Below are 26,002 nucleotides of genomic sequence, written 5' to 3'. Positions count from 1 at the left end.
ACACCCTCAGCTCACACTTCATCTTCCTGACGTGAGAGACAGAGATACAGTAGGTAGGTAGGTAGAGGCCGTGGCTGCCCACCCTGGCCGGCTGGGTGGGAGGTGGTCCTGACACACCAGAGTCTAGGAAGTGTCTGGGGCTTCGGTTGGCCCAGGTGTTTGCTCCCAGCACACAGATGAGCACTGGTCTGTGTTAGGCTTGGGCTGAGGGGTCCCTCTCCCTGGCAATCTTACTTAGTAAAGTGATGTTTCTGGTCCCAGCTTTATGTTCCCCAGGTCTCAGTGATCCTTTCAGAGAATACTTACTACAAATGGGTCTGGTCACAGTTGGCTTTTATTCAGGAAACTGCCCTTCCTGTAGCCCTTTACTAACAAGAGCAGAATGATTCCTAAAAGCAGAGAACTAACACTCTTTTGTCTAGTTCCAGTTTTGGTTGTTGGTTTGAGTTTTCCGCTCTAAGAGCGATGTGTAGCCAGCGCTGGGACTGTCCTAAGGCTGTTGCAGTGTTCTTGTGTCCATTTCATTGTGGCCTCAGTCACTCCAAGGTTAAATTAGCAAACTGTCAGACCTAGAAGATGTGTGGAGAGTGACTGGAGAAGACACCTGTTGTCTGTGTCATGCCCCTACTCAAGGCTAGAAAACAGGGCTGAAAAGGGTCTGTCTTAACCCTGGAACATTTTTTGCTTTGTATGATTTTCAAATATCACCAACTAAACACTCCTAGAAAAAGAAAACAATTCCTTTTAATAGCAGATAATGAAACTGCAGATTTCAAAATGGAATCAGACGACAACTGGCATGGAATGCAACGGCCCTGGCTGGAGAGCGTGGGAATCCATGTAGCTTCTCAAAGAACCGAGTTCTTCACACCTTCTGGTCTGAAACAGGGGGCCAGCATGACACAAGGTGTGCTAACAGGGTCACTGCACCAGCCAACCTGCAGGAACAATTTGCTTTTTGTGGAATTTGATGCTCAATGATGTTTCAGGATTTAAAAGGAGGCTTTTTCAATACATTTTTCTACAGCCTTTCACTGAGAATCCAAACAATCCTTCTTTTCTTTCTCTGCATTTCTTTCTTTCCCTACCTCTGGAAAACCAGCGGCATTTAGTGGTTGTTGGTTAAAAACCTAGAAAATAACTCTCAGTGAATTCTTTAAGCATATTCACAGCTCTCATTGAATTTACTTGCTGACCAACATATTTAAAGGACTGGTTGTTTCCTAAATGTTCCTAAAATGCCTCTTCAGAAATGGATGTAGTGACATTTCAAATAGTTATATTGGGTTTTTCTTCATTTTTTTTTTGGCAGTGCTGGGGATTCAACCCAGGGCCTTGTGCATGCTAGGGAAGTGCTCTACACTGAGGCACATCCCCAGCCACGTTCTTCCAATTTAACATACTTATTTCTTCTCTCTCTCCTTGATCCTTTTACCCCACAGGAAGACCAGAAATAATGCAATTGAACATTCTAGACCTGATGACTGTAGGGAGCTGGCACGCTGGGGGAGACCATGGCACAAGAATGCACTGGGGCTGGCTACGTGGATAACACTGGATAAGAATGCAAAGGCAAAGGGCGCCACACTCCTAAAGTTCCTAGAAGAAAACGAACAAGAACATCTTACTTTTTAAAAAAGGAAAAGGACATTTATACAACAAGAACATCAGTGAAAGCGATTGTCTCCTGGAAAAAGCTGACCAGTGTGTCTGATCTCCCTGGGTTAAAACACACAGCACGAATCTCCTCGTTGGCATCTGAAGAGGGAGAGAGCATGTGGCTGGGGCACAGACCAGAGAAATGCAAGTCCTGGCTCACTGGAGGCCAGCTTCCCAGTCGGCTGCATGCAAAGGGTTTCAGCATGTGGGCTGCCACCTCTGAACACCACACAGAAACTACATGAGAAATTAAGCCAGAGAACTACCTCGAATGTGGAAACCAAGCCTGAAAATGTGCAGTGAAAACATGAGTCTCACTCCAACAAATGTCTTTTAAACATTAGACTCCACAAATGGTCTCTTTGGTTTGATAGGGGATGTCTGCCCTTGTCGAGAGTCCCGGGACAGTTGCCTGTAGAGGTTGTCCTGGTATGCCTGAGCCACAGGGAGGGTCCGAGCCACCTTCACATCAGGGTAGGAGGAGGCCTGGCTGACTCTCTCCAAGAGCTCTCCGCGGGACCCATTAGCCAGCATCCCGTGGGGGCTATAATAATCGTCCTCCAGCAAATGGCCATTCTGTGCATTGTTGGTTTTGTTATAAAAGGCAATGTTGCTGATGGATGACGGTGGGCTGAAGGACTCGGGCTGAGGCAGGTTGCCTGGAGATGTGGGACTCAGAACGGTATCCACGGATGACACTGCCCAGGTCCGATTCTGCTGGTGAAGGTGGGGGTACTGTTGAGTCCGGGCTGTCTTATCTATGATTCCCATGAATGGTGTGGTCCTGGATCGGGTGGGCTCACTGGGATAACCTCCCTGGGTGGGAGACACTGGTGACAGCTCGTCACATGACCTATCGTAGGCGGGTTTCAGTGGGATCTCCATCTGCTGAATGGAGGACGAAGGCCGGAAGGTAGGAGTTAGGCTGGAGGTGGAGGAGATGCTGTTGCTAGATGGGGAGAAGCGAAGGCCCACACTCTGGGAGTGCAGCAGCGGCCTGGGGGTTGGCGGGTGGGGCTTGATTTCATTGGGGTTGATGCTTATAGGTCTTCTGATCAAATGCGACACATCAGGAGAACCTAGCTGGCTGGAGGAACGCTCCAGATCTAGTTTTGAGTGACAGACTGGGTAATAGGATGCTGACTGGCTCCGTCCGATCTGTGGTGTCTGGCTATATCTCATGCCGCCTCGATATGCTGAGGAAGGTCGCTGTGGAAGATCTTCTTTGGTCAACCCTCCGTGCTGACAGATGGCCCCTGCACTCAGGCTGGCCTGGACATGCTGCACAGGCCTCCCGTCCCCTACAATTCCCCCAATGGACCCTTGGTAGACCAGCCGGCTCTGACTCACTGCTATGTCTCCCTGTGAGGCTTGGTATTTATTGGCCATCGAATGGGCTACCTGGCCATAGGCTCCTGTGGGGAGGACGGTGCTAGAATGAACTGCTGAGCTGGGCTGGTTACTCCTCACGATCTGAGCCTTGGCAGGCTGTAGCCTGAGCCCTTGCTGGGGAACTGCCACAGGAAGCTGAGGCATCTGGTAGGGACGCTGGGCCATTTTGGATAGTGGAGATTTGGGTCTGCCAGGAAGCTGACTCACGTTTGTTTCTTGCTGATAGCGCACGGGAGAACCAGACTGGGATCTATAGACGCTCATGCTTTCGGCTGGAGGGCTGGCCCGGTACTGAGGGCCTCTGCGGAGAGGGGAAGGGGGCGGGCTTGGGTATTCTTTCCCTTGCCCTCCCACAGGAGGGGGGCTAAAGCGGTAAGATCCACCCTGATGAGCTGGGGACGTATGTGGAGGGCTAGGCCTGTAATGAGAATTCTGGTGTGTTGGAGAAAGAGCGGGTGAGGTGGACTGATAGCCCTGCCTAGTGGGAGAACCTACAGAACTGTTGGACCGGAAGTCAAAAACCTGGTGAGAGCCAAGAGGTGAGCTAGAGATATAGGCTGCATCCCGGTGGGCTGGGGAGGAGGGCGGGCTCTGGATGATTGGGAGGCCCTGACTGGGCTGAGCCTCTGTCTGGAGGCCAATGGAAACGTTTTCAACATCCTGTTCCAAGTACTCTTCCTCAAAGATATCTTGCACGGAGTACAGGTCTTCACTCTGCGGCTCAGGCTCTGTTTCTTCTGGCAGCTGCTGCGGGGACGGCTGCTGCGGCGGGGGTGGCGGGGGCGGCTGCTGTGTCTGTCTGCACTCCTCCTCCACTCTCAGCAGAAGTCTCTGGATCTCACGGTTGTTTGGACACAGCTTGATGGCCTCGTTCAGGTCCTCTAAGGCTGCTGCAAACTGTCTGCTTGACAAAATGCAAACACAGGGACTGGAGTTATTCTGAATCAATAGAATCACCAAAAGCTGAAAACATGGTATTACCTCAGAGACCTGTGGTGGCATCTGTGAGAACCTGGGGCTCTTGGGTTTAGTTTGACTTGTAAGGAAGGAAAGTGTAAGTCATTCTAGAAGAGTCCAGAATGGTTCCCAGCCCTTTCATCCTCCATTTCCCTCTGGCTTCTCTGAATTAGTGGAGGACAGTCCCTATGTCAGTCCAGCCAGGCCCTTCAGGAGCTCCTCTTGGTGCCTGTACCCCAGGCAGGATGAAGGTTGGGTGGGGTTTTCACTTATAGTGTCACTGTCAAGTAGCTTAGGAACAAAACAGTAACTATAATATTTAAAAATATTGCTCATCCAGAGGAAAATTTCTTTATAATCTCAATATTCTGGCCTTAGGTGTCAGGCCTGCCCCATCCTAGGCAAGAGCCCCGTCCTTGGCCCTTTCTATCCCTCAGCCCACAGCACAGCTGTGTCTCAGCCTGCTGGGTCACAGCTGGCAGGCAGTGAGCTTGCTGACTAGACAACTCAGTCAGAGCTGAGCTTACCCTTAATTTACAAGAGGAAAGAGTGTCAGCGATATGCCATCTCTCTACTAATACTGCCCAGAAAAGGGGGAACTGGCCTCGTGAAAAGAACAATCCAGGAAGAGATTTTAAACATTTTATTTTTGGTACTAGGGAATAAATTCAGTGGTATTCTATCTCTGAGCTACACCCTCAATCCTATTTTTTATTTTGAAACAGGGTCTTGCTAAGTTGCTGAGGCTATCTTTGAACCTGCAATCCTCCTGACTCAACCTCCCAAGGACTAGGATTACAGGTGTACATCACTGTGCCCAGTTGGAAAGGTAATTTTTTTTTTTTAATGGTACTGGGGGTTGAACCCAGGAGCTTCTACCTCTGAGCTATGTCTCCAGACCTATTTAATTTTATTTGGAAACAGGGTCTTGCTAGGTTGATGAGTCTCACTACTTGCTGAGGCTGTCCTCAAACTTGCGATCGTCCTGTCTTAGCCTCCCAAGTGCTGGGATGACAAGCGTGCGCCATCATGTCTGGCTGGAAAGAGAATTTAATAGAAAATTTGCTGTAAAAACATTGTTGTAACTAGTTACGACTAGTATCACTGCTGCCATTGTTGCTAGCCTCAGTGTGGGTTTGATTTTCACGGCCATGCCTTCCTGCTCTCAGCAATGAATTCAAAGCAGCCCCTTCTCCCGCAGAGCTTGGGAGGAGGTGGGGTCCTGGACAGGAGGCAAGGATGGAGTGGAAGCTGTCCAAAGAGCACCGAGATGGCAGGTTCTAGGTCTGTGGTGCCCAGTGTCCACACCACAGCAGATGGGCGAGAGGAATGGTGGACAGCGTTTCTTTGGGTCCTCAGTCGTGGCAGCAGGAGCACCTGGGTGCGTGCGTGCATGGTGATGGTTTAGGTGAGAAAGAGTGTGATGCTACCAGACTTGAGAAGCTCGGAAGGAAGAGTAAACAATCCAGGGGTCCCCAGATGCCTATTAAAAAGGAGGGGGCCTGTGAGGGCACGTGGTCGATCCTGCTTTCCTCTTTAAAAGGGCTGGTGGGGTGTTTTGCTCAAGTGACCTCCTCTGTAATCATCAGCATCTCTTTATGCTATCTGCTTAGGGGTTAAAGACTCAACCCCAACATGGCAGAGGCTTTGCGGAAGAAGGTGCCATTCTCCATTTTACTTTTCTCCCAAAGTAATGTTTCTGATCTCCACAGTCCAGGTTTGCCAACTTTGAGCTGAGTCCTGTGCTACTGGCTCTGTCCCCCAAGCCTGGCCCTGAGAGTCCTCACGGACAGACACGGTGGGACACAGGCCCCAGGGTGGCCAACATCGCCTTGGCCAGATTTCCAGGACGGAGGCCTCTCGCCTCTCACCCTCTCTCTCTCCTCACCTGCTGCTGCGCTTTGCCCTTGCTCTCGCATAGTAAGCTTCATAAGATTTCGGTTTCAGCTCCAGGGCCTTAGTAGCAAATTCCTCCGCCATTCCAAAATCCTGTCATTACAATAGGTGTGCAAATGAGTCATTGAAGAGATAAAAAATAGACAACTTGGGAATAAAACAAATCATTTGTACATTTCTTTGACATTTGTGGATGGAACACCTGGGATCCTGGACACGCCTGACACGGCTCTGGCCACTGGCCCACTGACCAAGACTCCTTTGCCTTTGCCCTGCATATGCTCACTGGACTTTATTTGCCCAGAGTACTAAATTTGTTCATTCTGGTCTCCTGTCTTTCTAGCAAAATTCATTTTAGCCCAGAAGCCCAAAGCCAACCTTTACAGTGAAGCTCTTGAAGATGGAAACCTCAGCTCTTGTTGCCCACACATGCGTAAGGCAAACAGACGCCGCTGCCTCACCCTGCCCCACGCTGTCCTGCTGCTCCCGTGGGGCCCGGCTTCTCAGGGAGCTGAGAAGCCAGGAGGAAGAAGTCTGGGTAAAGGCGAACTGCACTACTATCCAGACTCGCTGATGCAGTGACAGAGACAGGCTTGGGCTCAGTTCTTTCGCCTGCCCCATAACTCCTCTGAGAGTGCTATGTATTTTCTCTCCCATACTTAGTTCAGAGGTAGAATTAAGCATGATAAAGCATTTAAGTGTTGTATATATTTCCTGGCATATAGTAAGTCCTCAATATATTGTACTTTTTCTCTGGCAGGTTCCTCCTCGTATATGGTTTCCACTTTAGGAAATATTTAAAATAAAAAATGAAACGAGAGGACCTGGCTGTAACTGGGGTCTGTGCTATCTCTGGGGGCTGCCTGCAGGAGCATGGTCTCAGAGCTGTCTGCCCTCACTCTGAGAACATCTTGGGGACAAGGTTGAGTAGGCAGAAGTCAGCAGAATGTATAGCTATTAAAAGTCCCTTAAATACTAAGCAAATGGGGAAGGTTTTCTTATCTTTAATGGAACAGCCATAGTAAAGCATGGTAGCCTCTAGTTGCACTCATGATTCTTAAGGTAGAAAACAGGCTTTAGGCAGAACAAAGGCCCTAGGGCATAGGTGGAAATTTTAAAAAATGAATGGGAAAGTTTCTGTTGAAGAAGTTAGCCTTCTGGTTCTTTGCACAGTGTTGGCCCATGGGAGATAATTATTAGCTTTCTGAACAAATGTGGAGCTAGAAAGTATTCCACCTTACATGGGCCATCTTCTATTCCTTACTCTGTTTCCTATCTCACTCTTGTATTTTTTTTCTTTAGGAATAATCATTATTTCTAGGGAGAGTACTTTTAAGAAGTAGATTATCTGTTAGAGAAAAAAGAAGCTGGCAGGTTGGCACCAACTCCTGAGCCTCGCCTGGCCCTCACTAACTGGGCCCTGGGGACCCTTGGGTTATTTCTTCTGTTTCACAGGAGAGACCTCAGGCAGAAGAACCTTGCTGCCTTCACTCAAATTGTGCCCCTGCCATCTTCCCCAAGAGGACCTCTTCCATGTCTCCACTTCCCTCAGCACCCTGGGACAGCTCTGGAGGCTGGAACTCTGTCCTCTTGAGATGACCAAGCCCATCTCAGGGCTCTTTGCATTGTCAAGTTTAGGGCCAGGATGGATGATATCGAGGTCACACACACAAATGCTTTTTCTGGAGTAAAGAGCAGATCCCTTGCCACTGGGGCTGAAATCTTGCTTCTGTACAGCTGAGTTCTTTACTGGCCAACATTCCTTTTGGCTTGGGTTATTTCTACTTCTGAGGAGTCATGAGACCTTAGGCTGGTGGATGCCAGCAATTCCTGATACAATCTTAGCTGCTCCCAGTATGGATCCTGGCTTAGGAGTGTCTCAGATGAGGACATCTGACACTGTATCTGCAAGGCAGCAAGGGCCAAGGACGACTAGGGCAGGAAGAGTTGTAAGGCTCCCTCCAGAGCAAGATGAGACAAGGTGTGCTGGAAGAAAAAGATGAAGGAAGCAAGAAGCTCAGGAATGGCCTCAGCAATTACACCTTTAAGCCCGTGGTCCAGAGCCCTCCTCCCAGCCCTTCCTTAAGTGACTGGGAAGTATATACTAATGAGAAGGAGAATGACTGAAGTTCTCCCATAATTGCAGCTGGAATTCTAGTGATCCCTGCCCTTACATTCTCCCCAAACACAGAAAATTGTCTTGTGGGCATGGGGATGATGGGTACTCCAACCACTTTCACTGGGAATTATGAAAACTCAAAATGCTACAAAGCACTCAGTGCTTTTTCTCCAGCCGGGGATACAGATTGTTGATTTCATTTTTTTCAAATCCCAAATGTCAATGCTCTGTGAAGGACAAACAAGCTTCAAACGGAGCAGAGGATTCCAGGGACTTGAATCAAGCCAGTGAGTGGCATGAACTTTCAACTTCCACAGTGCAGAAAAGAGTCGAGATGAGTGGGACTTACGTTCATTTTCCGGCGACATCGAGAGAGGTTGAGGAGGAGAGACACCTTTAGCTCTCGGAAGGTTTTCAAGTCCTCACCAAACCCTTCTCTAGGGAATTTCTTCAGAGCGTACTGGTAGCGCTGGGCAGCTTCCTTTACTTTACCTTTCTAATGGAGTACAAGATAAAAAAAGCACACTGTTGGTCTGCGGAGTGGCTGAGGAGGTTTGGTCCCTACTCCCTTCCTGCTCTCAGCACTTGAGACTGAGTGATAAGCCCCCCCCCCCATTCACCCTGACAATGAGAGAGGGGCCAGTCTTTTTTTTTTTATTAGAGATTTACTTGGCAGGAAAGCAAAGGCTGAAGGGGATATCCAAGCTACAAGTCAAAGAAATAGTCTTGGCAAATGGAAGGCCCCGGACCCCAGCTTCCCAACTGGATTCCAAAGGCTAATATCGCTCATTTCAAAGTTCATTTTTCTTCAACTGCTCTTCCTGAGACACATGCAACTTCCCAGGCCAAAGCCCTCCATAGGCACTGCCTCCCCCGTGGCGTCTGGCTGAGTAGAGACCCCTTCCTCTCCACTGCTCCACCTTGCTGGCCTCCAGGAGGCCACTCTCCTGCACAAGGGGTGTGGGAGCCAAAAGAGCCCAGATGCTGCTCCTCTATCCTTGGCAGAAAATAATATCAACCAGTTTCCCTCATTTGTGGAAAATGCATGAGGATTGTGGTAGAAGATAAGTGAAGATCAGAATTTGTGATTCTCTCTAACTTTGTAGGAAAGAATGAAGTAAATATATGATTAATTCAGGGGCCTGGCTACAGAGGCTTTGAACTTTTCTTACATTTTGCATCTGAAAATCTGTAAGCTGAGCCCAGAAAGATACAGGAGGCACCCGCACCTTTCTCCATTCCTTCTGTATAGCTGCAACTCCCCAGGCATTCAAATCTTCGATTTTCTATTCAGCACCTTTTTTTTTGTGGGTCTGGGATGGAACCAGGGGCATTTGACCTCTGAGCTATACCCCCCGCCCCCTGCCCTATGTTTTATTCTTTATTTTAAAACAGGGTCTCACTTAATTGCAGAGGGCCTAAGTAGCTGAGGCTGTCCATGAACCATGATCCTCTGGTCTCAGCCTCCCGAATGCTGAGATTACAGGGGATACAAGTGTGCGCCGCCACGCCTGGCTATTCAGCACTTTTTTTTTTTTTTTGGTGGTACTGGGGTTCCTGGAAGCCCTTCTACCTCCGGGCTACACTCCCAGACCTATTTTTACATTTTTATTTGGAAACAGGGTCTCCTAAGCCAGCGCGTGCGGCTGGCTTCGAACCTGCGCGATCCTCCTGTCTCTGCCTCCCAAGCGCGGGGATTACAAGCGTGCGCCACCACGCCCAGCTATTCAACACCTTTTACAAGGAAAAATACAGTCTTCCGAGGCAGAATTCTGCTATCACAAGACCTAGATTCTTTAGAGTGGTGCCATTCTGAAGTCCATAACTATGACACTTGGAGTGATGAGCTCAATGCTCATCCTTCCTCCCTTCTTCACTCCCTTCACCCCCACCCCCTCCTCGGCTAAAACCCAGGACCTTGTCCATGCTACTATTAAGCTATACCCCTAGCCCACGAGGGCCTTCTTTGAAGACAGATGAAATCAAATTTGGAAGCTGGGTGTGGTGATGCACGCTTGTAATCCCAGCATTCGGGAGGCTGAGACCTGGAGGATCGCGGTTCGCGGACAGCCTCAGCTACTTAGTAAGGCCCTCTGCAACTCAGTGAGACCCTGTTTCAAAATAAAGAATAAAAAATAGGGCAGGGGGTGTAGCTCAGAGGTTGAATGACCCTGGGTTCCATTCCCAGACCCGCAAAATAAAATAAAATAAAATTTGGTTCAGGGCCCATGTTCCTGAAAGCCCTTTAGAGGTTTCCAAACTCATGTGGCTTGCTCACTACATTGTTAAGGCTGCCCTCAAACCTGTGATCCTCCTGTCTCAGCTTCCCAAGTACTGGGAATGCAAGCATACACCATCACACCCAGCTGAAATCTTTGTTTATTTAAGCAAATAAATAGATGTAGTGACAAATTTCCAGATTTTATGTATTTATGTTTTGTTCTAGGGGCAGTATCGCATGCTTTGGAAACTTGTGCCATAGAGTATCAGGACATGTAATTCTAGTACCTAGGAGGCTGAAACAGGAGGATTGCAGGTTTGCAGCCAGCCTCAGCTACTTAGGGAGGCCTTTGCAACTTAGTGAGATTCTGTTTCAAAATAAAAAATAGGGATGGGGGTATAGCTCAGAGGTAGAATGCCCCTGGGTTCCATCCCCAGTAACACACACACACACACACACACACACACACACACACACAGTACTCAGAAAATGAAATTTTGCTCCTAGAAACTCATATATTCCTAATATAAGGGAGGAATGACATGCTTCAGAATAATTTCCTCATCTTTTAGGCCTGTGGATGCCTCAGGATGAATGCCTGCTCCCCAAATCTGGGTTGGATTTGCATTCCCCTTCAGAAGATGATCCAAATAATTTAAATACCATGATATGACTTCAACATGGTCTAAGAAACTTCCTGTGGACCATGTTTATGTTAGAGTATGGAGAGTTCAGCTTGAATAATGAGTACAAAGAGGCTCCATACTTTTTTTATTGTAATTCAGTGAATGACTTTGAGCAAATTTTGTAGTTGCTATTTGTCTTGGGTTCTTTGCTTTAATCAAGGATGTGGATATATTTTTATTACTACAGATTTTTAAATCTGTGTATATATTAAATATGAAAGCTAAGATCAATAGGCTGGAAATAGCTATATTACATAATTCTACTTTTACTTGCCTCAGATGAATTTTTCCACTTAGCAGATCCCATGTAAAATCTATGTTACCACCTGTTAAGGAGCAGCTAAACTGAGGCTGAGGGCTGACCAGCTGCAGGTATGTATAGGCTACTCTTGCTCTCTGGTTAGGAGGGCAAAATCCCAGGATATACAAACTGAGAGCCCCCACCAAGGAACAGCAGTCCACCTTTGCTTGTCAGTTTTCTTCTTAGTTCTCATCTCTCACAAAGGCTGAGTACGGTCAACATTTGGAAGATTCTATGTGTAGAAAACAGTGATCATTTTGAGCAAAGCGTGCCTCCCACCCTCACCTTATAAAACATGTCCCCCTCTTCCATCAGCTTGCTCAACAGGATGATCATGATGTCTGGTTTGGAGGTGGCCATCGCCCATGTGGCTGGACCTGTAGTGTACAGGATGCATGATGGGTAAAAAACTCATACAATGTAAGGGTGGTAGGAAGCTAGGTGAAAAAAACATCCCGGGGGGTTTCTGCTGAGAGAACAACTTGCTCCACAATAATCACCTCATCTTTTAGACCTGGGAGCATTTTAGTGACTCCCACCGCCAAGAAGCTGCGTTGGATCTGTATTCACCTTAAAATAAGAATATCTGAACTGTCTGAGCTTGCACCACAGGAGGGTAGCGAAGCCTGTGTGCTGCATGCGGGCATACAATGGTGTAGTTTGGAATGATTTTAAAATCAGGAAATTGGGAGGAAGGATTTACATTAAAGTTCACTGCAAGATTTTAGAAATCCAAAAAAGTTAATTTATTTTTGATCCAGGACTCAAAATTCCCAGATGTTTAGACTCTTAATTTTTAAATATGTACTTTGTGGGAGGGAAACCACTAAAGATTCTAAAGGCTCCCTTAATTTATAAGTACCAAATAGGACTCCCTGAATCACTCTGACAGGAGCATAGTTTGCATGTCAAAAAGACAAGAAACAAACCAGCGTTACTGAGGACTACTTTACCCACAAAAAGAAAGAAAAGGTTAAATCAATTAGTTTACAGATGCCTGAATTATTTACCAACTAAGCTTTTCAGGGTTAGTTACCAAAAGTTCAAGTTATTCTCTACAACAGTCGTTAAAAAAAATCTTCTTTTAAGGTGAAGTAAATTAAAAGATTAGAGGTGTAGGGAACTCATGCAGGCTAAAATCAAAGAGGAGAAGGCAAAGCTGACCAAGCCATCAGACCAGGCCTGATGCTGACAGCGGTGAAATATACCTCGTGGGCGACTCGGTAACGTCTGACAACCTTCAAAGAAAGGAGAAAACAAAAAGTTGTAGGATAGGAAAAAAAAAAAATGGATGAAGGTGAAAAAAAAAAAAAAGAAGGAAAAAGCAGCAGTGAGAGGCAGGCAGCAAAAAAGCCAGGATATCAGCCAACCCTGTCTATGGGTCTGTGGGCGGGAACAGCTGGGGCAGCGCAGCAGGGGCACATACAGAGCAAGGGAAAGCAAAGGCTCACAGCATTGCAGGGATCCATGGCGCTCACGGTGGGGCCTACGAGGCAGCACTACGATGTGCTTAAGGTCAGGGCAGCCTCCTGGCTAAGGCCATTTGGGGCATGGCAGAGAAACACGTGACTCTGGAGACAGGGTACTACTGACCATGGCTCAGTGTTCTCTGGGCCAGGATCCTTTCTGGTCACTTGGACAATGACTGGGCCAGGGAAGAAGGGAAACTATATATATATATATATGCCTATACCAAATACCCAGGGACACCAGGCCACTGGACCAGTCTGGCCCCTGGGCACAGATGGCCAATATTCTCTTTCTCTCTCCTACCTATTTTGGCTCCTTTCTTCAGGAGAGTGACAACAACAGAGGTGTTCCGGCATCCCACTGCTCGATCCAAAGGGCGCATTCCACTGTAGTCAACATGCTCGATCATGGCCCCATGATCCACCAGGAACTGGACCTAGGACATGGATCAGGCAGAGCAGTGAACACAGGTACAGTGGCTCAGAAGTTTCACTGAAGGATCTAGCTGCAACCTGCCTTCTAGCCAACGGCTGGTCTGAACCAGGTGGTTTAGTCACAGTATTTCAGGCCATGGCTATATAGTTGATCTTTTTTTTTTTTTTTTCTTCAGTACTAAGGATGGAACCCAGGGGAATTCTACCTTTGAGCTACACCCCCAGCCCTATTTTTTTTATTCTTTATTTTTTTTATTTTTGGTGGTACTGGGGATGGAACCCTTCTACCTCTGGGCTATACTCCCAGACCTATTTTATATTTTTATTTGGAAACAGGGTCTCTTAAGCCAGAGAGGCTGGCTTCGAACCTGTGTGATCCTCCACCAAGCCCGCCCTTCCTTCCTTCCTTCCTTCCTTCCTTCCTTCCTTCCTTCCTTCCTTCCTTCCTTCCTTCCTTCCTGTGGTACTGGGGATGGAACCCAGGGGCCTTCTACCTCTGGGCTACACTCCCAGACCTATTTTATATTTTACTTAGAAACAGGTCTCTTAAACCAGCCGAGGCTGACTTCGAACCTGCGCGATCCTCCTGTCTTAGCCTCCCAAATGTGGGGATTACAAATGTACACCACCACACCTGGCTACTATTCTTTATTTTTGAAACAGGGTCTCACTAAGTTGTGGAGGGCCTCACCAAGTAGCTGAGGCTGCCTACAAACCTGTGATCCTCTTGGCTCAGCCTCCCAAGTACTGGGATTACAAGCGTGTACCACCACACAGAGCCTTTTTATAAAAAATATATTTTTGTTGATGCATTGTAATTATACATAATAATGAGGTTCAGAGTGATAAACATACACTTGGTTAGTATCTCCTCAGGTCCTACCCAATTCCCTCCTGTACATGTTTGAGATTGGCACTGATAATATCATGTATGTACGTAATATTTGAAGTGTTCTCTTCATCAAATCTTCTCCCTTCCTCCCCTGCACCTTTTCTCCCTTTCCTGCTCCAATGGGGTTTCTCCTCCTTTATCCGGAGTCCCTTTAGTTTCCCAATTTCTCTCTAGTTTCCACCTATGAGAGAAAACTTATGACTACTCACTTTCTATAATGGCTAATTTTACTCAGCATAATATTCTCTAGTTCCATCCATTATGTTGCAAATGGTATGATTTTGTTCTTCTTTGTGGCTGTATATTCCTGGTCTTTGATAGTGTTTTTGTATATTCTTGTTCTCTAGCAAGTATAGATCTGAGAACTCTACACCAGGAATCATTAAAATATCAGTTCACCTTTGATCTCGACAGCATTACGGATGGAGACCATTCCCTATCCTCACTCTCCTGGAGCTTGTTTAAAGGCACTCACCACCTCTGCATCGCCATAGAAGGCTGCAAGGTCCAGTGGGGTACGGCCATTCTTGTCAGCATGGTCTGTGGCAGCTCCATTATCCACCAGAGAACGTACCACTGAGAGATGGCCTTTCAAACAAGCCCAGCTGAGGGCTGTCAATCCTTCTTTGTCCATTAGAGCAATGGAGGCACCTATAGGAGCAAGCGATGACACAGGACTGAGGAACGTGAAAATTCATAGCTGTAGGGAAAGCTAGTACTTAAGGCACACACTCTGTCAAAAAACATCTTTTGTTTCTGGGTGTTTCCACTTAAGATTGACCCTGGTATGTCAGTTATAGCTCAATGAAACTATTAAGATTGATCCTATAAGTTGCCAATAGAAAAGAGCTCACTTGTTTTATTGGATATTCTATATCTTCCACAGTCTATCCCCAAGTTTATACCCAGTCTATACCAAATAGTCTCTATTCTTAAGTTTCATTACTCCTTTGTAAGAATTCTCTACTCTGGCCAAATGGCAACACTCAGAGCCTCTAGAATCTCCCATAAATGTTCTTTTGGTTATGGTGTTCCCACGTGTAGAATAACTTCACATTCCCCATAACCTGTCTCACTTCTACCCGTTAGCTAGGAATGATCTCAAATCCCCGGCCACAGAGAAGCTTCTCCCAGTTCACTGTTCCTTCATCTTGAACCTGCTTAACATATTCTGTTATCTCTTTTTATGTATCTCACTTGCATATAATAAATTATCAATGAATAAGTTTTCTGCTTTGAGTGGAAGTCTTTCATTATAATAGTGTAAATCATTGAGAAATTCTCATAAGAGGGGCCCAGTACATGTTTATCATTGATGACAGCAGGCCACCCTCTCCTTTCCTATAAAGGAGGGGAAATGTACTCATGGGATGATATTAAATCTCACAAAAGAAATTTTGGATTGAATCTAATAAAGTCTAGTTCATAGAAATGGAGTAAAATGGTGGTTTCCAGAGGCTAGGGGTTGGAGGAATTGGAGAAAATGTTGGATAAGGACATAAGCTTTCAGTTACATAGGAGGAATAAGTTCAAGAGATCTATTATACATGATAGTGAATATAGTTAATAACAATATATTGTACTTTGAAATGGCTAACAGATTTTAAGTATTTTCATCTTTCTCTCTCTCTCTCTCTCATATATATATATATTTGCAGTACTAGGGATGGAACCCAGGGACATTCTACCTCTGAGTTATATCCCCCAGCCTTATTTTTTTATTTTGAAACAAGGTCTCACCAAGTTATGGAGGACCTCACTAAATACCTGAGACTGGCTGTGAACCTGAGATCCTCCTGTCTCAGCCTCCCAAGTACTGGGATTACAAGCATGCCGCACCACGCCCAGCTAAAAATAAATATTTGAGGTAATGAAAATGTGAACTAGCTTGATTTAGCCATTCTATAATGTATATGTATAGCAAAACACCTTGTTGTATACTATAAATATATATAATTTTACTTGTCAATTTAAAAAACTAATAATAAAAAAATTCTGAGTGAGCTTAAACCAGTCAGTCTTCTTCATTAACCTCATCCCTACCCTTTTAGTCCCTTTTATATTCTGCATCTACTTTTCTTCCACATTTCTGGTTTTACTCACAAGGACCAAGCATACTTGATGCACTATTTTGTTTTATTTTTTATTGGTGCATTATATTCATACATCATATTGGGGTAAAAAACTTGTGTGTACATACATGTACACATCACCGATTTAACCCCTACCCAATTCCCACCCCATTCCCTCCCCATCCCTCCTTCCCTTGCTTGGCTTAGTGGTTGACTTCGATATGCTTAAGTACATTGTGTGTTTTAGAGAATTTCCTTCTCCCCCACTTCCATCTCCTCATTTAGGTTGTCTTGTTTGCTCCTCTATAGGATTTCCTTTTTCATCTAGAGTTCCTCCTATGACCCATTTTCTCCTTAGCTTTCACATATTAGGGAAAGCATCTGATTTCTTATTTTTTGTGACTGACTAAAAAATATGGAACGCTTCACGAATTTGCCTGTCATCCTTGCGCAGGGGCCATGCTAATCTTCTCTGTATCATTCCAATTTTAGTATATGTGCTGCCGAAGCGAGCACCGATGCACTATTTTGTAATCAGTCTGAAGTTCAATGTACATTTGGCTTAGACCTAGGCTGTGCCCATCATTTCCTTGATAGTTCTGAAGAGGACCTAAGACAATTCTTTTCACACAGATAGCATGGCATGTTGTAATTACTAACTAAACTAGAGATTAACTCACTGCATGTGGAATACTTTCCAGGCTCTCTTCTCTGTGGACAAGATTCAGATGTCAGTTCAAGCTTAGTACCTGTCACAGCCAGGCTCAGGGTCTACTCAGCAGTAACTGGGCCTATCATCTTTCTATCCCTAGAGGTCAGAAGACTCAGTGGCTTCCCATAGTAGGATGAAAAGCCCTGTATGAACTGGGTTACCATTTTGTAATGGTCATTTTCAATTAAAATATTGACTCTAACATGGAATGAAGCTAAATATGGAAGTGAGTTCAAAGAGTTTTCTCAGATGTGTTATCTGTAAACTACTTGGACATTTCTAGTGTTGGAAAAAACAGGATAAGGTTTTGGATGTATAACAGAGATAAACTGATTTTCCAAAGATAAAGAAAACTACAATTTAAGAAATAAAATATACATATGACATAAATCCACTATGTGTTCACTACTTCCACAATTCAATTTGTAACTTCCTATCCTCTCCTTTGTCTACCATGCAGTTAATAAAATTGCAATTTCATCCATCTAAATTTTTTTTTTAAGTCCTAGAGATTGAACCCAGGGGCATTCTACCTCATTTCAAAAATTTAAAAATTTGAAACAGGGTCTCACTAAGGTGTAGAGGGCCTCACTAAGTTGCTGAGGCTGGCCCCAAACATGTGATCCTCCTGTCTCGACCTTCCAAGTACTAGGATTGCAGGTGTGCATCACCACACCCAGCTGTCTTTCTAAATTTGAAACATCCATTTTACAACTTTGGAGTTACCTTCAAGTCTTCTGTCTTTATCTATTAAGTCTTTTTCTTTTCTCTCTCCTTCTCTTCTCTCCTTTTTTTCCTTAGGACTGGGGACTGAATGCAGGGGCACTCTACCACTGAACTACATCCCCAGCCCCTTTTACTTTTATTTTGGCACAGAGTCCCCCTAAATAGCCCAGGCTTTCCTGAGCTTGTGGTCCTTCTGCCTCAGCATCTTCTGGCTGAGATTAAAGGCAGGTAACACCTGATCCAGCTAATAAGTCTTTAAATAAAAGTATTTCTTGGACCTGGACCTTTTATTTTATTCTGATAGTGACTGGCCCTGTATTAGAACCCCATCACATCTCATTTATTCTATTACAATGGCTTCCTGATCTCCTAGCCCACTATCAGTCCTTCACCAAATTTACTATTCACACTATTTCATCCCTGTCCCTCCCCTCTTTCTCGTGGTCCTGGGGACTGAACCCAGGGGCATTACCAGGGGCATTACCTTGTGCTACACCCTAAGCCTTATTTTATTTTTTGTTTTGAAACAGGGTCTTACTAGGTTGCTGAAAGTCTTGCTACATTGCCAAGACTGGCCTCAAATCTGTGATCCTTCTGACTCAGCCTCCCAAGTACTGAGATTACAGGCATGCACCAACACACTCGGCTCTTAGTTCTTTTTTCTAATTCAGCTACCCTCAAATGACAGCCAGGCATAGTGGCGCACGCTTGTAATCCCAGCATTTGGGAAGTGGAGACCGGAGGATCGCGGTTCACAGATTTTGCAACTCAGTGAGATGCTGTTTCAAAAATAAAAAAGACTAAAAAATAGGGCTGGCGGTGTAGCTCAGAGATAGAATGCCCCACACCTCCAGTACTACACTAACAACAACAACAACAAAAACAACACACTACCCTCAACTGTTCATGCCTGGTCATATTTCTTTGGGAGGTTGTTTTCCTGTCATGAAAGTGCATGTGCTTTGTGTATATGATTATAGATGTTGAAGTCCAGTTTACTAATAGTGGAGGCAAACTGTGGTGATATCTTCACTGCTCTTAGTCAGCTCACTACCCATTGCTTTGTGTACATGCTTGGGTTCCACTAGATGGCACTGCAGTGTCACCAGTGACTTCATCACCATCACCATCACTGTTTTTACAAAGGTAACTGAGGTCAAATAGGAGGATCACATGTTTGTGTCCAGCCTCAGCAACCTAGTAAGACCATTTCAAAACAAATAAAAAGGGCTGGGGGTATAGCCCGGAGGTAGAATGCCCCTAGGTTCGGACACACCCACCCACCCACCGAAATTCATTATAATAGCCTGGTAATAATATCATGATGATACCCCGAATAGGATCCCACTGTTAGCAGGCATCTTCTCCCTTCACCTTCTTTGGATTCAAGAAAATACAGCTACACTATCCGTTTTATTTTGAAACAGGGCCTTGCTAAGTTACCTTGGCCTGGCCTCTGCCCTATGATCCTCTTCTCAGCCTCTCAAACATTGGGATTACAGGTGTGCCACCACGACAGGCTTGGCCTTTTCTTTTCCTTTTTTTTTTTTGTGTGTGTGTGGCATTGGGGATTGAATCCAGGGGCATTCTACCTCCCAGCTACACCACTAACCCTTTTATTCTTTATTTTTATTAAAAATTTTTTTTTCTTTTGTGTGTGTGTGTGTGTGTGGTACTGGGGTTCCTGGGAGCCCTGGGAGTGTACCTCTGGGCTATACTCCCAGACCTATTTTTTATATTTTTATTTGGAAACAGGGTCTCTTAAGCCAGCGCGGCTGGCTTTGAACCTTCACGATCCTCCTGTCTCGCCTCCCAAGCGCGGGGATTACAAGCGTGCACCACCACTCCCGGCTTTTATTCTTTATTTTGAAACAGGGTCTCACCAAGTTGTAGGGTCTCACTAAGTAGCTGAGGCTGGCTGCGAATCTGCAATCCTCCTGTCTTCAGCCTCCAAGATATTGGGACTACGAGTGTGCACCACCATGACCGGCTTGGCCTTTCATTTTCTAACCAACTGGATTAATAATATCCACTCTTAAAATCATCTAGACTCTACTCCTGGTAATCAGGGGTTCAGTGGGTTACTATGAGCATTAATCATTCAGCTCTGGCATCCCAGAACTGACCTTGTGCAAGTAGAAAGTCCACAGTTCCTAGATGGCCTTCAGAGGCAGCCATCATCAGGGGAGTCCGACCCTGCTTGTCTGCCATGTTGACATCAGCTCCATGGGTGAGTAGAAGATCAACAATCTGTAAATGCAGAGAAATAGGAACCAGTGAGTCCAAGAAGAGCTGCAAGAAATCATATGCATACTGTCCCTAAAGTAAGTGAGCTTCTACTGCTGTACATGTGAGTCACCTAAGTAGCTTTCTACCTTAAAATCCCCTGAGTACCTATACAGTCCTAATGTGATTTAATCTTTAATTTTCTTAGGGATAGTCAAGTGAGAAGAGGTCATCTCTAAATAGTTGAGCTACTAAATTAAAAAGATTAGGATTACAAGTCAACATACAGTCTAAACAATCCCATAACGAAAGCTCCAACACAAGTCGCTGCCGCTGCCATTTTTCTTAATCCATAGGGGCTGCAAGCCTGCCTGCAGTAGAGTCCTACTACTGCCCTGATGGCAATGAAGTGCCTCTGGCACCTTTTAACACTGTTTGCTTCCTAAAGTCTTTGTTTTTTCTACTAAAATATTTCTAAAGATTATTATCAGTATACTTTCTTTTCCATCCCAAGTGTATAAGTTAACATTCATCCAGAACCAAACATTGGGAAAGATTACATAACCAGAATTTGTGTATACTGCGCTTTCTTTTAGCAAGTCTAAGATACCTGCAAGTAAGTGGTTAGCAGAATGTGTTGAGAAATGAACTTTCCAATGAAATGGGAGATATTGTGAAATATGAGGAGATCATTCCATGATCTAGACCACAAAGATTATTTTGAACATGATCTTTTTATTTTTTAACCTTCTCAATTAAGCAGAATACTAACAACTAAGGCCCAACTTTCAACCTCATGACTGCTAGGTTAACCCAACATTTGTGATCTTTCTATTCTTGGCATCAGAAGTTTTCACCTGTAACTCATACCTGCCTGAGAGGCTGGAAGTAGCTACCCTGCTTACCTGCCAGTGGCCCTGGCGAACAGTGCTGAAGAGGGGCACTGCCCCTCGGCGGTTTGGTTGGGCAACTGCTGCCCCTTGTTCCAAGAGCAGACGGCACACCTCCAGTTTGCCCCTTCCGGCTGCAGCTGTCAGGGCTAAGGGCAGAGAACAAAGATTGAAGATAGGTGGTTCTTGTCCTCTCTCATCTTCAGTGTTCAGCATGGATGGCATTAGTGTGTTTCCAAATGGTATGTTTTAGGAAAACACAGTAAGTTATTATTTTTGATCAATGTGACTGCTCCTTTACCTCCAAGAATAATGATTTTAGCTGCCTTTTCAAGGAAGAACTATTTCAAATAAAAATAATGGTTAAAACATTTAAATGGGCTCACAACATCCTGAAACCAGGTCTCCTGAAAATTTACCTTTGATCCAACTTGGGTCTCCTTTTTCCTACCTACAATATCTTCGCTGCTTTGGCTCACATCTCTTTTGGTTCCTTGTTCTAGCTATAAATCTGTTAGTTTATGTGTAAGTAGAATTTAGGGAGAAGGGACTCTGCAGAGACTAAAGTCTTCTTTAGAATTAGCTGAGTGTCACCTCTGGCCAAATTCTACTCCTGAGCTCCGAGCTCTCAAACCTACACAGCCAAAGTCAGGAATTAGGTAAGGATGTTGGGCCAGTTTTTAATTAAAAAAAATTTTTTTTTTGGTACTAGGGATTGAACCCAGGGGCATTCTACCTCTGAGTGGAGATTTCATTCTCAGTGTGCCATTTTAATAGGAAAAAGAGGAATTTGGAGATACTAAGTCCATTTTTTTTTTTTTTTTGGTGTGTGTGTTTTGCTGGAGATTCAATATAGGGGCATTCTAACTCTGACCTATACACCCAGAGTGATTTTGTTTTTTTTTATTTTGAAACAAGTTCTAGGTTGCTGAAAGCCTCACTAAATTGCTGAGGCTAGCCATGAACTTGTGATCCTTCTGTCTCAGCCTTCCAAGTACTGGGATTACAGGCAACCATACCTGGCTCCTAAATCCATCTTTTACCCAAGACGTATGTATTGTATTGTATTTATTTATTTATTTATTTATTTATTTAATTTTTTGGTGGTACTAGGGATGGAATCCAGAGGCTTTCTTTTATATTTTATTTGGAAACAGGGTCTCACTAAGTAGCCGAGGCTGGCTTTGAACCTGTGCGATCCTCCTGTCTCAGCCTCCCAAGCGCAGGGATTACAAAGCGTGTGCCACCACGCCCGGCTATGTATTGTATTTAACTATGGAATTTAAAATGCAAAGGTTTATTGTTTTAAAGAATAGATGAAGGGTAGGTAGGGAGGATGAAAAACTATTGGAAGATGGCAGGAGTTATGCTTCATTTTATAGAAAGAAGAGATTTCCTCCCCCCACCAAATTGACTTGGACAATCAATGTGATGGACAACAAACAGTTCCTTCCTTTACTATGGCCACCTAGTCCAACAACAAATCAGAAAATGATAATATTTAGCAGATGCACATATTTACATTTACAATCACTGGAATCTAATTAGAGAAGCCACTGAAATACAAATTAAATGCATTTGTATTTTTTCCATTTAAGTGCAAATTATGGCATTTTATCCTTGAGCTTGGCTTAATTTATACACAACTGGGTCATATGCAAAATTAAAACAGCCTATAATTTCCACAAGGATAAGATAGGCTTATGAAAGAAAATGGGACAATTTTAAAATTTATACACAATCTTAAACCCGATCTATAGTGTTTCTTATGTGTATTTTCAATTTTATTTTGAAAATCTTGACACTGGCATTTCTGTTCTGTTCCTCACAGATGGGCAGAGCTTGGTCTTACATGAGACAATTTACAAGCCCCGAAGATATGAGCATGGGAGCTAATGGCAATAATTATTTGCTCATCTGTTTCTTTCATTTCAAGTGATCTTTTCTTGAATTTATATTTCTAACAATTCAGAAAAAAAATCATAGGTTCTTTATACAGGTAGGAAAACAAGAGTATTTTAAGGACTTGACTTAACTGAGATAGACCTGGGTCAGGCATCATAAGAATCATCTTAGCTAGGCATGGTGGTCCATACTTCTAATCCCAATACTTGGGAGGCTGAGACAGGGGGACTGCAAGTTCAATGCCAGCCTCAGCAATTTAGTTGGGTTCTCTGCAACGTGGTAAGATCCTATTTCAAAATAAAAAATAAAATAGGGCTGGGGGTGTAGCTCAGAGGTAGAATGTCCCTGGGTTCAATCTCCAGCCCCACAAAAATAAACCAACAAAACAAAAACAAAACAATCAAGCAACCAGCCAAAGAAAAACATCTCACTGGTGCTTTTAAAACAAACCACTCCAGGCTAGGCATGGTGGTGCAAGTCTGTAATCTCAGTACTTGGGATGCTAAGACAGGAAGAACAAAGGTTTGAGGCTGGTATGTGTTGAGACCCTATCTCTCTTTCTTTCTTTCTTTCTTTCTTTCTTTCTTTCTTTCTTTCTTTTTTTGGTGGTACTGGGGGTGGAACCCAGAGGCTTTCTACCTCCGGGCTATACTCCCAGACCTATTTTTTATATTTTATTTGGAAACAGGGTCTCACTAAGTTGCTGAGAGCCTCACTAAGCAGCTGAGGCTGGCTTCGAACCTGTGTGATCCTCCTGTCTGAGCCTCCCAAGGGCGGGGATTACAAGCGTGCGCCACCACGCCCAGCTTGAGACCCTATTTCAAAGTTAAAAATAGAAAGGGCTGAGGGTGCCGGGCGTGGTGGCGCACGCTTGTAATCCCCGCGCTTGGGAGGCAGAGACAGGAGGATCGCGCAGGTTCGAAGCCAGCCACATGTGCTGGCTTAGGAGACCCTGTTTCCAAATAAAAATGTAAAAATAGGTCTGGGAGTGTAGCCCGGAGGTAGAAGGGCTTCCAGGAACCCCAGTACCACCAAAAAAAAAAAAAAAAAAAAAAAAAAAAAAAAAAAAAAAAAAAAAAAAAAAAAAGGGCTGAGGGTATAGCTCAGTGTTAGAACACCCCTGGGTTCAATCCCTATACCACAAAATAAAAACTAAAGTACAATTTCCAGGTTCTGAATCCATTTAAAGTAGCGACTAGGTGTAAGATTGCAGCAAACCTCCCTATGTGTGGGAGTCAAACACATTGTTTTTCACAAAAACACTTAAGAAAATAAGACAGTACTTTAGAATTAGGCCTCTCACTAATGATGCCAGTTCACAGAACACATTTAAATATTCACAGTCATTGTTTGTCTGGAAAGTTACACTGTCTAACAATTATATCACTCTGGTTGGCCCATTTCTCTCTATTGAATAATGTATTTTTTTAGGAGAAAATGTTCCATTTGGCCTTTTCCTCTGTTGTATCATCTCCATTGCTTGGGTTATGATGTCATTTGGCAGCAATCTTCAGCTGAGAGCTAGACATGGCGATTAGCACAGCTGGCCCATTTCATCTCAAAACAACACAACTATGTAAAATGAAGCCTGGACTTTTCAAAATCCATGAGCAAGGAGTTGCTCTGGCTGGATTTTATGAATCTTATCAAAAACCGTTAGAACTTCTGGAAAGAAAGATTAATGTGAAGCCAGGTCTGTAAAACAACAAGCTGATTCTTAAAGCAAACAGCAGTTAGGAGCAAAATTTTTTCCTAAGAGATGAGAAACAGAATTTGTACGCTAGCTTGTCAGCATCTGATGAGATTATCTGACATAAATAGTCTTTTGTCAAAGGGGAACATACAAGGACTTTGAAGAGGTAGACAGGATTCAGCCCAGAGTTGGGGAAATAACTAAAGTTTGGTTGGATGGGATGGTGACATTAAATAGAATGTAGGTGCAAGTGACTCTTTTATCTCTTTCAACCTTGAGAAAGTATAGAATGTTAAGATTAATGGGGGAAGGTGGTTGGGGAGACATGAACCGATTACTGCTATCTAAAACAACATTAATTAAACATTTATTGAGCTATTTGTCAGACACTGTCTCTGCTCTCAAGGAACTCTTGGTTGAGGATGAAAAACAAATAAATATATCACTATACAGTGTGATAAGTACAGCGAGACCTGCCCATGGCATAAAGGAGGCACAAGGGAAGAAGTAACTGAGAAGGCACCAGGAAGAGAGGACAATCGAGATAGATGATAAAAGATAAACAGGGAAGACAAGGGAGTGTGGCACCCTGCTAGTCAAGGGCGTGTAAAAGGCACTGAGGTGCGAAGCTACATGTTTATTATTATTAGAATTACCGAAGATAGACAAAAGATGAGCCTGGGATCATGACTGGTCTTTTATGTTACACTAGAGAACTTAATTCTAAAAGTAATAAATAAAGGTCAGTAAGCAGGAAAGTGACAAGTGACACAAACAGATATGGCTTAAAAAGATCCCTGTGCCCAAAGCCTGGGAGATAAATCATAAAAGGGTGAGGCTAGAGGTTGGAATATCAATTAAGAGGTAGCTACAATAATCTGGGCAAAAGATGATAAAGGCATAAATTAAGGGAATCTGGTTTATTTTGTGAACTTGGGCTTCTTTTTGGCTGTTATTTACAGAGCTGGCCTCCAGAACTGCTGTATGTTCTTAATGCTGGGCCTAGTCTGTGGCTAATAAGGCAGTAATAGTAGTGGGGGGAAGCAATCTTTCCACCTTATTGCTTTTCTTGTGTTGTTCTTCAAGTCTGTGAAAATCCTGTGGGACCAGAGGGGGCTGGTCAGATGAAAGCTAGATGTAAGAAGATGATATCTAGCTGGGCATGGTGGTGCATGCTTGTAATCCCAGCATTTGGGAGGCTGAGACCTGGAGGATCACGGTTCGCAGACAGCCTCAGCTACTTAGTGAGGCCTTCTGCAACTCAGTGAGACCCGGTTTCAAATAAAGAATAAAAAATAGGGCAGGGGGTATAGCTCGAAGGTAGAATGCCCCTGGGTTCCATCCCCAGACCCGCAAAAAAAAAAAAAAAGATGATATCTTAGAAGTATAAAGGTGTAAAGAGACTACAAAGCTGAGCATGGTGTAATCCTAGTACTTGGGAGGCTGGGACAGGAGGATCGCAGGTTCCAGGCCAGTTTAGTAAGTATCTCAGCAACTTAGTGAGACTCTGTTGTTCCAAAATAAAAAAATAAAATAGGATTGGGAGTATAGTTCAAAGGTGGAATGCCCTTGGGTTCGATTTATAGCATGTGTATGCATGAGTGTACACACACACACACACACACACACACACACACGCGCGCGCGCGCGCGCGCACACACAGAGGTGGGTAGGGGCTGAGATTACAAAAAGAGGACAAAAGCAATCAGGATATTATAGTAATATATTCTTAGAAAATCTGATAACTAAAA

At 44.3% G+C, this 26,002-nt stretch overlaps 1 protein-coding gene across 3 annotated transcripts in view; it reads right to left on the bottom strand.

Moving 5' to 3' along the window:
- Positions 1 to 1,992: 1,992 nt before the first annotated feature.
- TANC2 (tetratricopeptide repeat, ankyrin repeat and coiled-coil containing 2) overlaps positions 1,993 to 26,002 on the bottom strand; it is a gene marked incomplete at both ends in the record, with an annotated part of 361,064 nt that continues 337,054 nt past the window's right edge. For 2 of the 3 annotated variants that reach the window (XM_080712438.1, XM_080712439.1), the window contains 9 exons: positions 1,993 to 3,952; positions 5,897 to 5,997; positions 8,373 to 8,519; positions 11,517 to 11,608; positions 12,440 to 12,469; positions 13,005 to 13,137; positions 14,503 to 14,678; positions 19,664 to 19,787; positions 20,669 to 20,802. In XM_080712438.1, coding sequence (XP_080568564.1) covers positions 1,993 to 3,952; positions 5,897 to 5,997; positions 8,373 to 8,519; positions 11,517 to 11,608; positions 12,440 to 12,469; positions 13,005 to 13,137; positions 14,503 to 14,678; positions 19,664 to 19,787; positions 20,669 to 20,802 — 2,897 coding nt within the window. The remainder of the gene's footprint in view (positions 3,953 to 5,896; positions 5,998 to 8,372; positions 8,520 to 11,516; positions 11,609 to 12,439; positions 12,470 to 13,004; positions 13,138 to 14,502; positions 14,679 to 19,663; positions 19,788 to 20,668; positions 20,803 to 26,002) is intronic. The other variant, XM_080712440.1, reaches the window with a different exon arrangement.

This window comes from Muscardinus avellanarius, assembly GCF_963383645.1.
Source record: "Muscardinus avellanarius genome assembly, chromosome: 16".
In the NCBI taxonomy this organism is placed as follows: domain Eukaryota; kingdom Metazoa; phylum Chordata; class Mammalia; order Rodentia; family Gliridae; genus Muscardinus; species Muscardinus avellanarius.
The sequence above is the reverse complement of the archived record's forward strand: the minus strand, read 5'-3'. Positions and strand labels throughout refer to the sequence as shown.